This window comes from Trypanosoma cruzi (genome assembly GCF_000209065.1).
Source record: "Trypanosoma cruzi strain CL Brener chromosome Unknown tcruzi_1047053507941, whole genome shotgun sequence".
Taxonomy (NCBI): domain Eukaryota; phylum Euglenozoa; class Kinetoplastea; order Trypanosomatida; family Trypanosomatidae; genus Trypanosoma; species Trypanosoma cruzi.
The window spans coordinates 12,299-30,006 of NW_920686.1; the positions used below are offsets into that span (position 1 = coordinate 12,299).

The 17,708-nt window shown below is 53.8% G+C and overlaps 10 protein-coding genes across 10 annotated transcripts, besides 25 other annotated features; all 10 read right to left on the reverse strand.

Moving 5' to 3' along the window:
- Positions 1-12,600: part of a sequence feature (heterozygous, Esmeraldo-like haplotype) that runs on past the window's edge.
- Positions 15-35: a microsatellite.
- On the reverse strand, positions 190-1,524 carry Tc00.1047053507941.60 (uncharacterized protein; the record flags this gene model as incomplete). The annotated part of the gene is made up of 1 exon (XM_807725.1): positions 190-1,524. The coding sequence occupies one exon, from the start codon at positions 1,522-1,524 to the stop codon at positions 190-192; it is 1,335 nt and encodes a 444-aa protein (XP_812818.1).
- Positions 1,520-1,596: a sequence feature (CT-rich).
- Positions 1,662-1,725: a microsatellite.
- Positions 1,953-2,007: a sequence feature (A-rich).
- On the reverse strand, positions 2,093-4,654 carry Tc00.1047053507941.70 (uncharacterized protein; the record flags this gene model as incomplete). The annotated part of the gene is made up of 1 exon (XM_807726.1): positions 2,093-4,654. The coding sequence occupies one exon, from the start codon at positions 4,652-4,654 to the stop codon at positions 2,093-2,095; it is 2,562 nt and encodes an 853-aa protein (XP_812819.1).
- Positions 3,273-3,299: a microsatellite.
- Tc00.1047053507941.80 (uncharacterized protein) lies at positions 4,953-5,531 on the reverse strand (the record flags this gene model as incomplete). The annotated part of the gene is made up of 1 exon (XM_807727.1): positions 4,953-5,531. The coding sequence occupies one exon, from the start codon at positions 5,529-5,531 to the stop codon at positions 4,953-4,955; it is 579 nt and encodes a 192-aa protein (XP_812820.1).
- Positions 4,987-5,011: a microsatellite.
- Positions 5,769-9,032, reverse strand: Tc00.1047053507941.100 (uncharacterized protein; the record flags this gene model as incomplete). The annotated part of the gene is made up of 1 exon (XM_807728.1): positions 5,769-9,032. The coding sequence occupies one exon, from the start codon at positions 9,030-9,032 to the stop codon at positions 5,769-5,771; it is 3,264 nt and encodes a 1,087-aa protein (XP_812821.1).
- Positions 8,625-8,647: a microsatellite.
- Positions 8,677-8,699: a microsatellite.
- Positions 9,290-9,329: a microsatellite.
- Tc00.1047053507941.110 (uncharacterized protein) lies at positions 9,544-10,701 on the reverse strand (the record flags this gene model as incomplete). Its single annotated transcript, XM_807729.1, has 1 exon — positions 9,544-10,701. One exon carries the CDS (start codon positions 10,699-10,701, stop codon positions 9,544-9,546), a length of 1,158 nt encoding a protein of 385 aa, XP_812822.1.
- Positions 10,711-10,731: a sequence feature (AT_rich).
- Positions 10,790-10,831: a sequence feature (A-rich).
- Positions 11,009-11,044: a microsatellite.
- Positions 11,217-11,310: a sequence feature (T-rich).
- Positions 11,321-12,529, reverse strand: Tc00.1047053507941.120 (uncharacterized protein; the record flags this gene model as incomplete). The annotated part of the gene is made up of 1 exon (XM_807730.1): positions 11,321-12,529. One exon carries the CDS (start codon positions 12,527-12,529, stop codon positions 11,321-11,323), a length of 1,209 nt encoding a protein of 402 aa, XP_812823.1.
- Positions 12,601-13,386: a sequence feature (haploid, non-Esmeraldo-like haplotype).
- Positions 12,697-12,719: a microsatellite.
- Tc00.1047053507941.130 (uncharacterized protein) lies at positions 12,811-14,040 on the reverse strand (the record flags this gene model as incomplete). The annotated part of the gene is made up of 1 exon (XM_807731.1): positions 12,811-14,040. One exon carries the CDS (start codon positions 14,038-14,040, stop codon positions 12,811-12,813), a length of 1,230 nt encoding a protein of 409 aa, XP_812824.1.
- Positions 13,387-14,072: a sequence feature (areas merged during assembly that could not be assigned to a particular haplotype. This can correspond to areas where the two haplotypes were merged or to regions with more than two copies in the genome that were merged during assembly.).
- Positions 14,056-14,085: a microsatellite.
- Positions 14,073-15,676: a sequence feature (haploid, Esmeraldo-like haplotype).
- Positions 15,637-15,690: a sequence feature (A-rich).
- Positions 15,677-15,857: a sequence feature (haploid, non-Esmeraldo-like haplotype).
- Positions 15,753-15,772: a microsatellite.
- Positions 15,771-15,790: a microsatellite.
- Positions 15,858-17,708: a sequence feature (areas not merged during assembly with more than two copies in the genome that could not be assigned to a particular haplotype).
- On the reverse strand, positions 15,976-16,278 carry Tc00.1047053507941.150 (histone H4, putative; the record flags this gene model as incomplete). Its single annotated transcript, XM_807732.1, has 1 exon — positions 15,976-16,278. The coding sequence occupies one exon, from the start codon at positions 16,276-16,278 to the stop codon at positions 15,976-15,978; it is 303 nt and encodes a 100-aa protein (XP_812825.1).
- Positions 16,354-16,388: a sequence feature (A-rich).
- On the reverse strand, positions 16,624-16,926 carry Tc00.1047053507941.160 (histone H4, putative; the record flags this gene model as incomplete). The annotated part of the gene is made up of 1 exon (XM_807733.1): positions 16,624-16,926. The coding sequence occupies one exon, from the start codon at positions 16,924-16,926 to the stop codon at positions 16,624-16,626; it is 303 nt and encodes a 100-aa protein (XP_812826.1).
- Tc00.1047053507941.170 (histone H4, putative) lies at positions 17,272-17,574 on the reverse strand (the record flags this gene model as incomplete). The annotated part of the gene is made up of 1 exon (XM_807734.1): positions 17,272-17,574. One exon carries the CDS (start codon positions 17,572-17,574, stop codon positions 17,272-17,274), a length of 303 nt encoding a protein of 100 aa, XP_812827.1.

Consider the following 17,708-nt stretch of genomic DNA (forward strand, 5'->3'; position numbering starts at 1 on the left):
ACACACACACACACAGAGAGAGAGAGAGAGAGAGAAAAGAAACAAGAAATACGTTTGTAGTGTTAGAATAAAGTATTAGAGAGAGGCTGGGGGAATTTACAGCTCCACTGGCCTTTGGGTTTCAACGGATTTCCGTTGAGAGCTGCACGAGACCACCTTCTACACACGGCATGCAAAGAAAATCTGAGACTATTGGAGACCCGATGAGAAAAAGCGGACCGTTCCGTCGTCACTTGCCGTGGCCACTACACCAGAAACCTCACGGACGGTGAGGCTGAGGATCATACGGCGGTGCCCCATGAAGCGCAATAGTGGCTGTTGGTCCAGTGACCGTCCGTCCCACACCTTCACCTCGCCGTCGCTGCAGCCGGCAACGACAAAGTGGCCGTGCGCCCATACAGCGGGAATGACACTCTCGCCAACATTGAACACCACCCGAAGCGTGAGGTCTGCGGTGTTCCAGACGGCTATTGAACAGTCACAAGATGCGGAAAGAAGAAGAGGCGGCGAACTAATGCGTTCAGCAGCGCTGCTATGACTGATACAAAGGCTTTCAATGGCTTGGCTGTGTGTCTCTTGCATGGAGGCGACAGCTCGCCCAGCGCGCAGCGAGATAACATGCATCGTGCCATCCTCACATCCCACGACGCAGCGGTCATCGTCACCAAGAAAACAGAGCGCCGTGACAGATGCCCTCTCGGGACTGAGACCTTTCGTGATGTACGCCTCCTGCTCTCCAAACTTGGGGCTGAAGACGATGACACCGCCGTCGCCGCTGCCCGTCAGAATCTTCTTGTGGTCTGGTGACCACGCCATGCACGTCACAGGGCCGCCGTGGCCAACAAAATACATGGCAAGCGTTCCTTTTGAAACATTCCACATGGCCGCCTGCGCGTCTTCGCCACCGGCGAGTACCACGAGGCTAGATGGGTGCCACAGGAGTGTCAGTATCTCGCCACTGAGATCGCGAAGACAGTGCCGCAACTCCCACGTCGACGTGGACCAGAGCGCTACGACAGAGTCCATACCACTGCTCGCGAGCCACGCCCCGTCTGGTGAGAACGCCAAAAGGCTGACCGTGTCACTGTGGCCTTGTAACACTGCCCTCGTTTCCACCGTGCGCCTGTCCGACGCGAGCTGCAGGATGTACACCTCGTCACTTTCCCCACTCGCCGCAAAGATTTGGGTGTCATGTGGATGGGCGGTGACAGCATGTAGCGGATGCCCATCACGTCCACGGAAAACGCAGAGGGCATCATCACGATCCGGTTCCCGGTCAGGAATGCCATTAAGATCCTCCGCGTCTTCTACCTCGTCCAGATCACGTGCCCCACAGGACTGCGTTTCCTCTTCCCCCCGCCCCCCGCCATCGTCGTCGTTGTCGTCGTCTTCGATTTCCGCCATCTTGCTTTCGTCGAGGATCTCGTTGTTGGGGTCGTCGAGGTCTAAAAACGCTTCTCGCGGATCCTCCGCCTCCTCCTCCACCTCTTCTGCCCTAATGTGTGTTTCAAACGGACGATCCATCTCCCTCTCCCTCTCCGTTTGCTTCTTCCCTTGCCTTTCCACTCTCTCCCTGTTCCGCCCTTCCCTCTTCTTTAGTCACGCCCCACCAAACGGGTTGTTACAAGCAGGCAAAGGCAAAGAAAGAGTGGGGGGATTGGCACGTGCACACAGAGACACACGCAAACACACCAATGTACAAGCACGCAGATGCATGCACACACAGAGAGGGGGAGAAGAAGTCTGATGAAGCAAAAAAAGTACGCATACAAATAAATAAAGGCAGGTATAATACCAAAAAGCAAAACACACACAAACGCATCATCGTCATCATCAACAACAACAAAGAAAAAAAGGGGGAATACAGAAAAATCGCCACAGACAATGTGCACTGCATCCACCATACCACAATCTGCTTGTCTTTCGGCCTTCAGGCAAAAATACACGGAGAGAAAAAAAGAAGAGAGAAAAAAAAAAAAAAAAAGAATTATATAAAAAAAAAAAAAATGCATACAATTGCGCTACACTCATTTCTCAAATAAATGAATAAAGAAAAAAAGTGATCGCCGCCGCACCCCCATACATTCCTCTTCTACACCGCCACATCACTGTTAACTCTCTTCGTGCGAGGCTTACTTCGTCCGTTACCCGCCTTTCCGCCTTGAGTGTTCGGTCCGCATTTCGTTCCGGCACCTGCAGCTGCACCCACGGCATCACCAGCTTCCCCACAGGCCCGGGCAGCATTCGATTTTTCCACAACCGCCTTTATTTGGTCACGGATGGCCGCGTTATCAATCATGTTGACGTGCTTTGGCGTCAGCAGAATTTTCCGCTCTTGTACAAGTGACGTGATTGTAGACACAGCGGCGTCGCGCACCTCGCGGCTCTGGTGATTAATGCAGGGCCGCAGCAGCTTCCCCCACACACTCTCGGTATGGTTGCGCAATCCCATGCGGCCAGCCGTTACTAATTGCTCGAGAACCGTCAGACGAGCGACCTGCACCCGGGGGCCGCAGCTTGGAAGCCGACGTCGCTCCTTGTCCAGCGGATGCGCAAGCACCGCTGTGAGGATCGTTGTATTTGTTAAAGAATGTGTCTTGATACACAATGTAAGCGTCGCCAGCGCTTCGTCACGGATGCGTTGATTGGAATCTGCGGCGCAACAAAGGAGTCGTGGCAACAAATTCACAACCGGCGCGAGCACAGAGGAGAGGCACTTGTGTTCGTCTGCCAGTACCATACGCACAAAGGCACAGCCCGCTGCTACAACGTTTGGAATCGTGTCCTGCAGCCCATGGCCGTTCATGTCAAGGAAGCGGAGCAGAGCCTCTTCCATCGCAGAAGGCGATGCCTGGTAAAGCTCACCCATTCGCTCCATGAGTACATCAAGCACCGCTTCACGCAGCTTGAAACGTTTGCTAAAAAGACAGCAAGTAGTAAACGTCCCCAAGACACCAAGAAGATCCAGCGCCTCACGGGTATTTTTCACGTAAGGATTAAGCACAGCTGGCCCATCTGTCTCGGAGGAGGCCGCCATGATGGCCTGCACCACGCGGCGTTCCCAGGGCTGCAGCTTCGATTCCTCAATCTTTGGCGTGGGGGGGTTGTCATCACTCTTCTCCTGCGGTGGTGGGTCCACCTTGTCAATCTCATATGTCATGTCTCGCACCATATCGACCATCCGCTGTGCAAATTTTGACACCATTGGCATTGTATCCCCCTCATGTGCGTCACTATCACGATATTCATCAATATCCATTCTAATATTATCTTTGTTGTCGTTGTTGTTGTTATTGTTGCTATCCCTCTCATTCTTGTAACGGTGATTATCCGTGTCCGTTCCATTGCTACTAGTACTGTGATCCGCACCGTCGTCCCGACCATCCGTATCGCGGGGACTTTTATCTCTAATGCGTTCTTCACTAACATCTGCCATTTCACTACGAGGGGAGTTGTAGGTGAGGTTCTCGTGGAACGTCTCACCGATACATTCATACTGGTCAAAGTCCGGTTGTGGTCGTGGCAACTGGGCATCCTTGTACACCCTCTCTATCATGGCGTCCATCACGCGTTTAGCTTCCTTCGCCGCGTCAAAGTCCTCTTCTATAATTGCCTGCACCTTGTCTTGCTCTATTTGGTAGATGCGCTTTGATCGCCGGTTCATGAGATTGAGGCGGTCGCGGCACAGCTTCGCAGTGTCAAAGTCTTCCACTGCAACCGCCTGGTCCTTCAGTGCGAGCAGGTCTTCTGAGCGACGGATGAAGAACTCCTCAAACTCGACGATGCGAACGGAGCGAAAGACAGGAATATCGCTGCCATGGGGGATGATTTCACGCACGGGGGTCAGTGGTGGCGATTGTGGCAACTGTTGCCGCGTCTGCTGCTGCGCACTATAAGGGGAACGCTGCTCTTGACGCAAAAAGGGCCGAAGTGGCGTTTTTTCCTCTTCTACCTGTTCTCGTTGTTGTTGTTGTTCCTGACGTCTTCTGGTAGGGTCCAAGACCAGACCGTGCAACTGTTCGCTGCTTCTCACAGATTCCGTGAGGTCACCGCCGCTCATGCTTCTGCCGTTTTTGTTTTTGTTGTTTCCAATGACGGGCGTCTTGTCAGGGGAGCACCACACGCGCGAGAGTATCTGCCCGTGGCACTCGATGGAGTACACCCCAACCTGATTGAACACATTCTGTGCGTTGCGGTGCGGGGTGTGGAAGAGCAGCTTCACAAAGTACGCCACCGCATGCATGTGAATCGTCTTGCGCTCCTTTGAACGGTAATTCGACTGCTCATTGCTGTTAAAGTCCACCGCACCGAGCTTCGTGAAGTGAATGGTGCGAAACGACGGCGGGTGCATTTCCATCTCCTTCCCCTTCAGTGCAAAGAAAAGCACCTCCACCTTTGAAGCAATCTTACACTCATGGCTCAGTATACGCATCTGCGTCAGCTCTACATTCCCAGGGAAACGCAACACAAGCGCCTGCGGCATTTTTACATTCCGCGCGCTCTGCCAGCCTTTGCAGTTCCGCAGCATAGAGGCGTTTGTTACATTGGCGGCCGCTGCGGCATTCGGTAGCAATCCATGGCCCAAGCCGTCGATAGGAAACGCGTCGTCCTGACTCGTGCAGTACACGACGTCGTACGGGACACGCTGCGCCATCGCTACCTAATAAAGTCAGCACTCTGATGCGTGCAAACACCACATTGATAAAAATTTGTATTATCGAATGCAGTGCGGTAAGAAGAAAGAATTGGGGAAATATAAACAAATAACAACTAACTAACTAAATAAATGCATGTATACAGTAAGAAGTCTAGTAATGTATGTATGCAATTTTTGTGCATTTCCACACCGGTAAGAGGAAGAACATGAGAGCACAAATGATCCTTAACCCTCCCTTTTTCTCTTTTGTCCTCTTTTACTTTTCTCATGTGGGCGCCATTCGCAAAAACAGCGGTTATGCCGACTCCTGGTGGTGGTACCGACGTTTTTGTTGTTGCTGCTGCTGCTGCTGCTCACGGATGAGAGGGGCTTCCGGCAAAGTTTTTATTTCCACCTCATAGTGCGGCTGCATCAAGCGCAAAAACTCGGGGTTCAGAGGCCCCAGTGCTTCATCGTACCATGCCGACGGTGCCGGCTGCCGTACTGCCGCACGTTGTTTCGCCATCGCCTCCTCGGCCTTTTTCTCAAGTTCCAGCCGTCGCAGCAGAGTCAATTCCGCCACACGCGTCGCCCCTGTCGTGGTGGTCAGCGCGTACTTCTCCACCTGCAGGCCGCGCCGCTCCACCTCTCGCTCAAAGGCGCCGCGTCCACTGTGGTGCAGGCCCATGTTGTTGTTGTGGCTCTGCGTGCCGCGTCGGGCGTTGAGGCTGTTGCGGGTCTGAAGCCGCTCCATCTCGTAGTACCATCGCATCGTCGCGCGGGCAGAGAGGTACCGGTTGGTCTTGTAGTCATTCACGTGGTCCTCGTCCCACAGGCCGGTGCCCTTCTTGTATTTCATGGTGAACCCACCACACGCGGCGGCGGTCCGCCTCATCCTCCTCCTGCACAAACACCCTCTGCGTGCCAATGGGCGCAGCCGCCCCCCAGCAAAAAAAGGAAGAAAAGAGAGCACACAAAAAAATAAATCATTCATTACATTCCCGGGAGGGCTCACGGCCGCAGAGAACAACAATTGCAGCAAAAAAAAAAAAAAAAAAGGAGACTGAAAGAAAAAGAGGAGGGCGAGGCGACAACAGTCGGGGAACAGAAGCAAACCAAACGAAAGGGCTCCTCAGCTCCGTTTATCCCACCAGCGGAACATTTCGCTCATCTGCATCTTCTTCACAATTCGACGCACACCCGCCGGCATCCCGCAACGACGACGACGGAAGGCGGGGCGGCAGGAGGCTTGTTGATATTTCCTCCATTTATTCTTTCGCGGCCTTTGCTCCGGCTCCAGCAGCATTGCTGCATGCACATCAAAAGCACTGCTGCATTGAAGCGCCTTCAGCCGTGCAATTCTGAGGAGAGACGGAAGGTCCGTTACCCCCAGCGGAATGATGCGCAGCGCCGACTCCCAACGGCCACGCGCCACAAGTGCACCCGCAACGCACGCAATTGTCGATATCAACATGGCGTCATCCACCCGCGTGAGACGACACGCCCGACCCGACTCCACCAAACCAACTTTTTTTCGTCCCATTTCTTCGGCCGCCAGAACACCACGACGAAGGGTGGCCACGCTATCACTTCCAAATGAAGCCAGTCGCACGGCGTGGTGGACTGCCACCCCATCGCAACGGGCGGCACCATCCACGCAACTCATTTTCATCCAAGACACCTCCTGCAGGGCGTGGCGCCACAATCCTACCGCCTGCATCCTGTAGAGCGCTGTTGCCATCGGCACTCCCGCAACAGCCGTGTCTGACGACCACCATGCCGTTTTTTTGGTCGCGCAGGACACCGCGACAACGTCAACCTTCGGACGGAGGCCAGCCATCTGCGCGGAGCGGAGAAGGCGACGCAATGCACCAAGCTCCAGAGGAGCCGGCGAAGAACACGGCACTGCTGCGCCACCATCACCTTCCACAGCAGCAGCATCACCCTCCTCACTCAAGATCTGCAGCATTGCATAGACAACGGGCGTGGGGGCGCAGGCCGCAATGGACTCCAAACAACTGCGCGGATAATGCAGGAGACCCAAAACACTTACTGTGGAAAGTAGTTTCAGCCCGGTGCTCCACGAATGCGAAGGTCTATCATGCATTTGCGCCGCAGTGCGCTCCACAAAGGCACGGAACACGGCTGGGGCGCAATAGGGAAACAAACTCCGCACACTTCTTACCACCCGCTGCAGCTGTGCAGCATCCCCATCGAGGTCATAAACACTTTCAAGTACCTCAACAAGCGCCATCATCTCCGGTACAACGCCACGTTCAGCAGCCATCTGCAGAACCACATCGACAGAGTCATACCGCCTGTGACGGAGAAGCAACCGAATCCAACATGACAAGACGGAGGACGGCAAGTGTGGCATGGCGGCGGCCACACGGGGAATGTAGCTCACAGGCAATGACCAGAGAGCCTGTCCCACATGGGGCTGGTGCCGAGCTGCCGCTTCTGCAAGGTGTCGCCATGGGCCTGCTGACAAGGCTTCAAAGCCTTCGGGCGCACCCAGTGCTTCTGCTGTTGCTTTCGCCTCCAGGAGAAGTGTGCAGTTGTGATTGGCGCCACGGAAACGATATTGAGAGGCTTGGAGCCGCAACATGACGTAGTAGCGACCGGATGGAGCCAACTCCATCAGCTCCCAAAGAGCATCCAATGAATGTGCCACGCCAGCACGATGGGTGTGCTGCATAAGTCGCACAGTGCGATGCCAGTCATGACGACATGATGGCAGGAGAGCCAAAGAAGTTGAGAGAGAACCGAGACGCATATCAAAGTGAAGCTTGAACGCCTGAGCACACACCGCATCGTCTGATAACGGTGCCGCATTCCGCATATATTGCAGAGCCGTCATATCGCTACCACTCCTACTGCCCCTATTTCCGCTGCCCTCCCTATTCGATGCGTCATACCCATTTTCCCATTCATTTCGTGTGAGTTCGGCGGCAACACGGTGCATGGTGTACGTTGCTACCACCGGCGACATCTCTTTCCGAAGCGCCTCGATAGTGCCGATTGGAGGTGATGATGACGAAGACGATGGTGCAGTATACTCGCCATTTCGCACCGCCCGCAGAAGCACCACCATTTCTTCCCCAAATCCGCATCTGTTACTCTTCTTTCCCTCTTCCGTGACCTCCAGCAGGACCCCTGAGGCAAAGGAATGGTATGCGGCGGACTCATACCATAGACCAGACTCCTCGCACAGCGCTGCTAGTGTCTCCGCCGTCAAGACGCATTCGCCAAACCGCAGTGCCGTCGTAGTCCTCTCACGATGCACCACGCTGCTGCCACCCTCGCCGAGAACCACATGACGCACCACCTCCGTGATTCCCCACAATTGGACAATTGAACTCACATCAGACACCGCCATCATCGCCTGCAGCAGAACCCACGCCTCCTTCTTTGTGGCATGGCGATCGTTCAAGACGGTTGCCAACGCCTCATGGAGTCGGTCGGAGGAGACGGCATAATGCGAAAAAAAACGAAGAAGAGCCGCCACAGTGGCTGCACGGTCGGTGATGGGTAGGCAGAGCAGCACATCCGTCACACTGACGCCGCCACCATCACCATCACTACTACTGCTACTATTTGATGCGTAAATGCAACCGAGCGCCATTGCCACTCGCCGGTGTTCGGTTCGCATGTGTGTGTCTTGGCACAGGCGCCGCACGCACTCGGAGTCCACAGGCGAACGCTGAACCTGACGGGCGTACCAGCGTGCCCTGGGAAGCTGCAGCGCGGTCCATTCATCATCCACACCAGTCTTGGAAAAAACCATGTCATCCTGCGCAAAGCACTCATCTCGTTTTGGTTCCTTCTGTGCTGGCCCATCACCCGCAAGGTACCGCCGTGACACACAAATGGCAACAGAATCAAAGCCAACAGCACTCAGCGGCCGTCGGTGGCGGGGGAAGAAACGGTGCCTTTGCGGAGAAACAGCGACATCACTATCGTTATTACGATTCTTATTATTACCACGGCAGCAGCAGCAGCAGCAGCAGCTATTGATGTTCTTCACAAAACAAAATGTTGCAGCAGCAGCAGCAGCAGCAGCGGAAGAGGAATCCATCCAAGAGGAAACCGCCAGTGTCTTTGCCGTCCCTCGCGTAAGCCCCCATAGCCGTCGCAGCATCCGGGTCGGTGATGTCATCAGCGCCAAAAATAAAACACAAGCGGGCGGTAAACCCGTCGTAACGCTTGGGCAAAACTGAAAAAATGTTCTCCAGTCAATTTTCTCCGGAAGTTGTATCGTTTCCACGTAGCCGAACATAATTCCGGCTGCTCTCTCTTCAACGGTTGCACCCGAAGAAAGAGGCCGACGTGGGACCCTCGAGGCGCTGCATGTCTGGAATGCATCCAGCACGCGACTCACTGGGCGTTGCGCCATAAAAGAAAAGTATGTGATGCCTCCTCACTTGGCCACGAGACGTCTTACCTTCACGGACACTCATCGTTACATGACAGAAGAAAAAGGGTGGGGCGAAACATTGCAAAGACAAACATCAACAAGAACAATAAATACATTTTTTTAAACTCCTCCTCGCTCCATTCCCACAGGCAGTAAAAGGACAAAAGGCTGATCACAAACTGACGCACAAACGTAAGATGAACAAGATGCAAGTTGATTGAAGCAAAAGTCGCATCACAACAACCACAACCTCCACAAGAACAACAACAACAACAAAAAAAAACATGTAAATCCTACTTCTTGGCAGAAATATTGATGATGCCCTTGAATGGAATCATTGGTAGCACGTCAGAAAAGAGAATTGCAGCTCGGCTTTCCTCCCCTCATTTTGTCCATGAAACAATAACGGTATGCGCACCTATGCCTCACTTCATTACGGCTGTGATTTGCTTTTTGCACCCCTCCGCTTTGTCTCACTAAAAATTGACTTTTAATGGGTTTCCATGGCGCCGAGAAGAGAGGTGAATAAGACCCCTGCGAACAGGGCTAAGCTTGCCCGTGTCCCTTTTAGCTCCTCCAGCGTAAGTGTCGTGAGGCTTGCGTATAAAAAAAAGCCACTGCCCACAGCCTGTGTGAGCGCCAGCCATTTACTCTCCTTGTGCCAGCTGCTTCTCAGGTGACTTTCCGCGCCATCTGAAGGCCGAGTCAAACCGCCGCGATGGAGTGCCTCGCTCACGCCATGGACATGGAAGTTGCCTGTGAGCACTACACAGAACAGAAGAGCGGCCGGCATGATGCAGAGCCACAGAATGATGGGAAACCGGCAAGTGCGACGCCTAAACGTTGCAGCAAAATCACCGGCCGTGGTATTCTTTTCCGCGGCGTTGAGCGGCGTCACTTCATCAACCGCCTCCATCTCGGCGCGGACTTCCTTCGCAATGCAGACACCGACAACGACACCGTCAAAGAAACGGTGAACAAAAAGCGGCACGGCAGAACCCATGAGGGCAGCGACGGAGGCCTCAAGACCCAACAGAACTCCTTCCACTGCCGCGTGAAAGCACATGGGCAGCATAATAAGTGGCATCACTGTTAGGCGCTGATAACTCTCGTGTGCAAGAAACAAGCCATGACTATGACCGTACCCACTTTGTGCCACACTTTCAGTGATGTTGCGTTCAATCAAGGCGGGAAAAAGGACACCAATCATCAATGCGGCACAGAGTGCTGTCGGGGAAACACCGTTTCCAGCCGTCGCGAGAGCGCATGGCATAAAATGCACCAGCGAAATTGCAAGCAGCGTACCGGCCGAGAAGCAATTCGCCAGTGAAAGTGGCCGCGGACTTGTCATGAGTTGTGTGCGGGGGCGGGGTGGCGTGTTGCCTTTGGCATTCTGCACGCACAAAAAAGGCGTGCACATCCCCAAGACCGTAACTGACGTCAGGGACAGCGCCACCCCAATCTTGAATAACGCCACATCGCTCATCCTTGCCGTGGCCCAGGCGCAATTCTCCAGAAGCAGCTGCAACAAATCTCCTCGCACCACTCGTACACCAATTCCCTCTTCACTACAAGACACCATGCAACAAGAAATACACAAGCACCGTGAGAAAAAAGAGAAGAATAATTCAAATAAATACCGTGACATCCCTTCGTGTATATATATATATATATATTACCGGACTGCATGGGTATATCTGTTGCCAATAAAGCCATTCCCAGAGTAACACGCACACAACAAAAACAACAACAAGAAGAAGAACAACAAAAAAAAAAAACATCCTTTCCCCCCTCTATTCCAGCTTTCATTTCACATCATCATCGTGCTGAACCATGTCCTTCATGACTCCGGTGGGTACCCCACTTTGTAATAAAAGATCCCCCACGTAACTGTAATTGGAGGGGCCCAGAAACACACGGGGTAGAGAGAGAGAGAAAGAAAAAGAAAAAACAGTTATATATAAATATATATATATATATATATATATATAAATCAATAATTCAATACTTTTATATTTACTTGCGTACAAACACAGATACATGCAGACACGCAACACACAAGTATGAGAATATAAAAAAAGACCACAGTGTACATCATGAGGCGCAGATAAAGCAAGAGGGAGGGGAGAAAAAAAAGGGAAGAAAACAACACATCATTTCACCTTCTTTTTTTTTTTTTTTTTCTCTCTCTCTCTCTCTCTGATTATTTTATTTCTACTCCTCTTCTTTTGATATTTCGTTCCTTTTCTTCCTCTTTGTATCATTCCCTACGCAAGAGAGTTGAGCGCCTTGTCTTCACGTTGGTTTATGGCATGCTCGGCAGGCAACGTGTCCTTTAGCGTTGCTTGCAACATGGAGCCCTCAACCGTACTGCGGATGCCCTTTTCACTCTTGGGTGGAAGCTCTTTTGATTGCGGCGCACGTATCCCGCCACGTTTCCGCACCAGTGGGTTTTTGCAGTTATTTCCTGCGTCTACACCACCACCATGTTCGGCGAGCGTCATGAAGGACTTGCTCAAAAGGCGCAGCGGGTCTGTGTCGTTGCCGCGTATTGCCGCAATGTTGCGTGGGTGGCAGGGGGCATGGCCCGTATAGTTGGGTACCGCCGTCTCCATCACCTTCGCGGTGCCAACAAAGAGCGGATGCGACGTTCCCATATGTGTGATGACGCGCTGCTGCACGTCGAGCGCCTGCGACAGGGTTGCCGCATTCGGCAAGCGGGCAATGGGACTCATGTCGAAGCCCAACTGTTCCTCCGTCGTCGGGGCAAGTTGTGTACAGTCGACAATGTCAAGACAGTAGCTTGCGGGACGACCGCTCTCGTCGGTGACGCATGGCGGACGGACAGGTCGAAAACCGTGGTACTTGTTGGCGGCCGGGCAGAGAAGGGGGTTGCTTGCCCTTTTCCGCATGATGTCTACTGTCCGCTGTGTGTTTCCGACGAGGCCGCTGCGTCTGTCGTCGTCCTCACGCTCAATCTTACGGGCGGTGCTGTAGAAGCCATGCGACGCGACCGGTAATACATTGCGACTACTCGCCTGCTGCTCCGTTTCCCATTCACTCGGCATGTGTCTGGTGAGGACGGGCTCGAAGAACCGCAAATTACTCGACTCCCGCAATTCCTCCTCTGGCCGCGACGGCAAAGAATGCTGTGATGCCGCTGGCTGCTTCCGCTCGCACTGTAGGTGCTCCTCTGCCACGGGCGCGGTACCACTTTCAAGATGAGCACTTTTGCCACTTCCCGCTGCTCCTACTCGGGAGCGGAGGAGGGAGAGGAAGCGGTTCCCGTCGGAAGGATCCGTGCGCGCGGGGACGAAGCTGTATGCGGCGTCATATGTTGTATGAATGCCGCGGTGCAGCGCAGATTTGGCAGAAACAACCTCCTTTACTTGCCGCCGCCATGACACCCGGTCGCTCAGCGGCGCCCTAGTGTTCACTGCTGTCTTCAGCGTGATGGAAAAAGGATCACTGCTCATTGAAATGTAAACCTCCAGTCAGTTACTCAGAGAAGAACACAAAAAGCCCGCACAGATTCGGAGAGAAGCAAACAGCAACTACCCCCCGATCTTCCTGCGCAGATAATAGAAAAAACATGTGGAAAAAAAAAAAAAAAGAAGGTACAAAGGGAGATGCACGCGCATTCATAAATAAATAAATAAATAAATATATGCACGTGCAAAGAAAGGGAGAGTGAGAGAGTGAGAGAGATGGAAACAAATGTGGCATGGAAAGAAGTTTTTATCCTTCGCGGAGTATTTCACAAATAGCGGCCAACGAGCGGGCTGAATGCAGTAAAGTTATCATACAATTCCTCTGGCGCCACCCTCGCCACGACGCAACACGTGGTTTCACGAGGGCAGCGCAGCTCGGCTGCAGTGCCTGTGCCGCCAGGAAACATCTTCGAAACACGCAGAATCCGACCCGTTGGGAGCCCCTCGTCTCCTATCAATGCGTTATCCGTGGCTTTCCTGCTCAACCCCTCGCCAATCAACGGATGATTGGAGAGCACCCGTAAATTCTTTTCTTCCCGTAACAAAGCCACACCTATAAATGCCCTCGACTCGTGCATCACAACGCCCAACGCAGAGCCGACAACTTCAGCGATGACAGTGCAGGGATCCTCGTTGTCTTGTCTCCATCGCATTCGCTCCACAACCACCAAAAGCCCAAAGAGAGGGAAGGCGCGCAGGAGCTGAACATCACACTGGCCATCAGACTGAGCCTCCCAGAGCGCATGCCATTGCTTCTTGTGGAGACGACGCTGCTGTAGAACCGAGGCCAAAGCAGACCAGAAGGCTGCGTGGAGGCGAGCTTCTCCTCCATCAACTCCATTCCCCTTCTCCGCAGAACGACAACAATGTCGGCGGCGGTTCTTAACGAGGCGCGACTGCCCGTAAAGAGAGAGCGTCTTAAAAAGTTTGAACAGCGCGGTGGCCTTCGTGACGCCACTGCTCAGCCAACGAAGTTTTCGTGCAGTGAGGCGACGGGCGTGACACGGTGGCGGCGGTGTTGTGGAAGCGACTGAAGCACCGGCAGCGGACAACACACACGACTGTATTGTTGTGGCCATCACAGGCGCATTAATTCTCTGCTTGTTGCCACACCCAGCCGCCGTGCGTTTGGGTCCACGCCTCTTTTCCCTCTTCGGCACGGCTCCCCTGCCCCGCGTCACCGCTTCGTTCACGCGCGGGCCCTCCGCGGTCTCCTTCTTCTTTGATGTCGCGTTCGTCCCGGGGCGCAGCGACACAAAAAAAGGGTTGGACCCCCGCATCACCGCGGCAATGATCCCCTCGGGTGGGCGGTTGCGGTGCTTCCACCGCGTCACTCCCTCCCCGTCCCGCTTCGCATTTCTCTCGTCCTTGTCGCCGCGGCTGCATATACCGGCCTTGTCAATGATGGCGTCCAAAACATCGCCCACACATTTGCTGCTGCTCCTTTGCCAGACCAACGCACTACGCATCCTTCTGAGTACACGCATGTAACCCATACGGGGAAGGGCAATAAAAAAAAAAAAAAAAAAAGAAAATAAAAATGGAACGACTGAATAACACGTAAAAACAAAAATAAAAAGATCCGACAGAACAGTAAACAGAAAAATTATTTTCCTACGCTCCAAAATGCGTCAAGAAAAAAAAGAAAGTTCAGTGATTACCACCAGAAAAGTTTTGCCGCCAGATGCCCCTCTCGCAAAACGTGCAGTTCAACGGCGTAGTGACTAAATGTACTGCAGCGGTACAGCACCATCACCTCCGCCAAAGAGATGAGCGTTAATTCCATCTAAGCAGCCTCGGCCTTCGTGGGCTAATTCGCGTGACGCGGCCAATACGACGGTGGCACCTCACCAAAGTTCGCACGATCAGGATGCATGAGACCCTTGTCCAAATGTTTCTTTCCGTAATTCTTTGAAGCGGCCACAAACGATAAAAGCGTGAGATGTCGCGTGGCAGGTTGCTTCCGCATCGCGTCGGCCAACTGCTCTCAAAGGCTTGCGGCGTTGGCCATGGGCATCACCCTTGTGATTTGTGTGTGTGTGTGTGTATGTGAGTCAACGACATGCTGCAGTGAGGGGCAACACTCCTCCCAGAAGTTCCTACCCACTATGGTCGAGTTCACATGACGCCAGTGCTTCAAGCAAACAAACGGCCCCACGCGATATTTGCGTCGGCATCTCCCGTGTTCATTTTCGCAGCAAAACATTTTATAATCCCCACGACGAACGTGAAGGGCCATCGCTAAGTGCATTTGATGCTTCGACGGTGATAACAATACGCCGCGCCGCTGCAGAAAGTACACCGCCGCCCGACCAAACCACGCATGAGGCCGCACAGAGCGAGGCAGTTAACAACACACCGCAGTGCCTCATATGTGGTCCACCGACGTCAGGCACGTCGACAGCGACGGCTGTTCACTTCAAACATACGAGTCGGACAGTCACACACGTGTCGCAGGCGCTTCGGCGGAATCTGGCGGGGCGTCGGCGTTGTCTTGTGGACCAAACGCCACCTCCGACGGCCCGACAGCGCCGCCGCCTCCGCGTCCCGCACAAATACCGGCAAACTGCGGCAGTTCGCTTCAACGAAACCACGTGTACTTGTAGCCATCCCCGCCCACAGCGTAGCGTCGCCTTCCCTCCTTCCCGCCCATGGGCGAACAAAAGATGTCCCTCCAATTGAAAAAAAGACATGCGATTGGACCCTCCGCCAGTCGCGGCAGCAGCAACCGGGGTTTAAAGACACACTGCGTTACGACACCCTCTCCGCAAGGCGGTGCAGCCTCCCCATCAACATCATCGGCTGATTGCTCATCCCGGACATTGGACACGGCCAAAAAACAATCATCATCTGTCCCTCCAAAAAAAGAAGCTCTCGCGAAAACTCAAAAATGCGCCGCGGCATCCCGCCCACACCTCGCCACTCCGAGACAGTACCGTCAAACGCATCATGTCCCCGCGACAAGGGAGGCAGCAGACACCAAAACATGAAAAAGAACACAACAAATGAGGACAGAACCACAACAAAACGTATCAAACGTTGAAAACAGAACACCGAAAGAACATTCTTCAAAACGCACTAACGCAACCGCGAAAAAAAAAAAAAAAAAGAAAACCGGAAAAACCGGAAAAACCGGAAAAAGAAAACTCGACCAGCAAAAACGAACACCCAAAAGTAAAAAACCTCAGAATCAAAGAAAACACAAATAAACAACAACAACAACAACAAAAAAAAAAAAAAAAAAAACTGCACCAAACCCACGAAACAACAACAAAAATAATAATAATAAGGATAAAGAACAACCAACGCACAAGCGGCCCCAAGTGTCTTGTTCCCTTCCTATCCCCGTTGCTAATCTATCTATAGTTGCGGGGGGCATGGCGTTGCCGCCAGTCCACCCGCCGCGACTGATGCCTCTAACATGTGGGTCCTCACGCGTAGCCGTACAGGATCTTGCCGCGCTTGCGCAGCGCGTTCACGACGTCCACGGCCGTGACGGTCTTCTTGCGGGAGTACTCCGTGTACGCCGTGGCGTCGCGCACGACGCCCTCCACGAACGACTTGATCACGCCACGCACCTCGTCGTAGATGACGCCGGAGATGCGCTTCACGCCGCCACGGCGCGCCAGGCGGCGGATGGACCCGCGGGTGATTCCACGGACGTTCTCGCGCAGGATCTTCTTCTGGCGCTTCTGCGTCCCCTTCGCCTCGCCGCTCTTCTTGCCCTTCGCCATCTTGCTGTGGTTGTTTAGCTGTGTGTTTGGTTGCTTGGTTGCTTGGTTCTGCGCGGTGTGTGAGGGCGAGGGGCAAAAAGAAAGGAAAAAAAGAAAAAAAAAGAGAGAAGGTGCAGCTGGACGCCCATGAGGACTGGTGATCACAGAGGGGAGCGTGCCTCACTGCAAACAGGCACACAGACACACACATATGTATATATATATATCTACGTGTGGCCATCAGCCGTGCGGCCCCAAGTATCTTGTTCCCTTCCTATCCCCGTTGCTAATCTATCTATAGTTGCGGGGGGCATGGCGTTGCCGCCAGTCCACCCGCCGCGACTGATGCCTCTAACATGTGGGTCCTCACGCGTAGCCGTACAGGATCTTGCCGCGCTTGCGCAGCGCGTTCACGACGTCCACGGCCGTGACGGTCTTCTTGCGGGAGTACTCCGTGTACGCCGTGGCGTCGCGCACGACGCCCTCCACGAACGACTTGATCACGCCACGCACCTCGTCGTAGATGACGCCGGAGATGCGCTTCACGCCGCCACGGCGCGCCAGGCGGCGGATGGACCCGCGGGTGATTCCACGGACGTTCTCGCGCAGGATCTTCTTCTGGCGCTTCTGCGTCCCCTTCGCCTCGCCGCTCTTCTTGCCCTTCGCCATCTTGCTGTGGTTGTTTAGCCGTGTGTTTGGTTGCTTGGTTGCTTGGTTCTGCGCGGTGTGTGAGGGCGAGGGGCAAAAAGAAAGGAAAAAAAGAAAAAAAGAGAGAGAAGGTGCAGCTGGACGCCCATGAGGACTGGTGATCACAGAGGGGAGCGTGCCTCACTGCAAACAGGCACACAGACACACACATATGTATATATATATATCTACGTGTGGCCATCAGCCGTGCGGCCCCAAGTATCTTGTTCTCTTCCTATCCCCGCTGCTAATCTATCTATAGTTGCGGGTGGCATGGCGTTGCCGCCAGTCCACCCGCCGCGACTGATGCCTCTAACATGTGGGTCCTCACGCGTAGCCGTACAGGATCTTGCCGCGCTTGCGCAGCGCGTTCACGACGTCCACGGCCGTGACGGTCTTCTTGCGGGAGTACTCCGTGTACGCCGTGGCGTCGCGCACGACGCCCTCCACGAACGACTTGATCACGCCACGCACCTCGTCGTAGATGACGCCGGAGATGCGCTTCACGCCGCCACGGCGCGCCAGGCGGCGGATGGACCCGCGGGTGATTCCACGGACGTTCTCGCGCAGGATCTTCTTCTGGCGCTTCTGCGTCCCCTTCGCCTCACCGCTCTTCTTGCCCTTCGCCATCTTGCTGTGGTTGTTTAGCTGTGTGTTTGGTTGCTTGGTTGCTTGGTTCTGCGCGGTGTGTGAGGGCGAGGGGCAAAAAGAAAGGAAAAAAAGAAAAAAAAGAGAGAGAAGGTGCAGCTGGACGCCCATGAGGA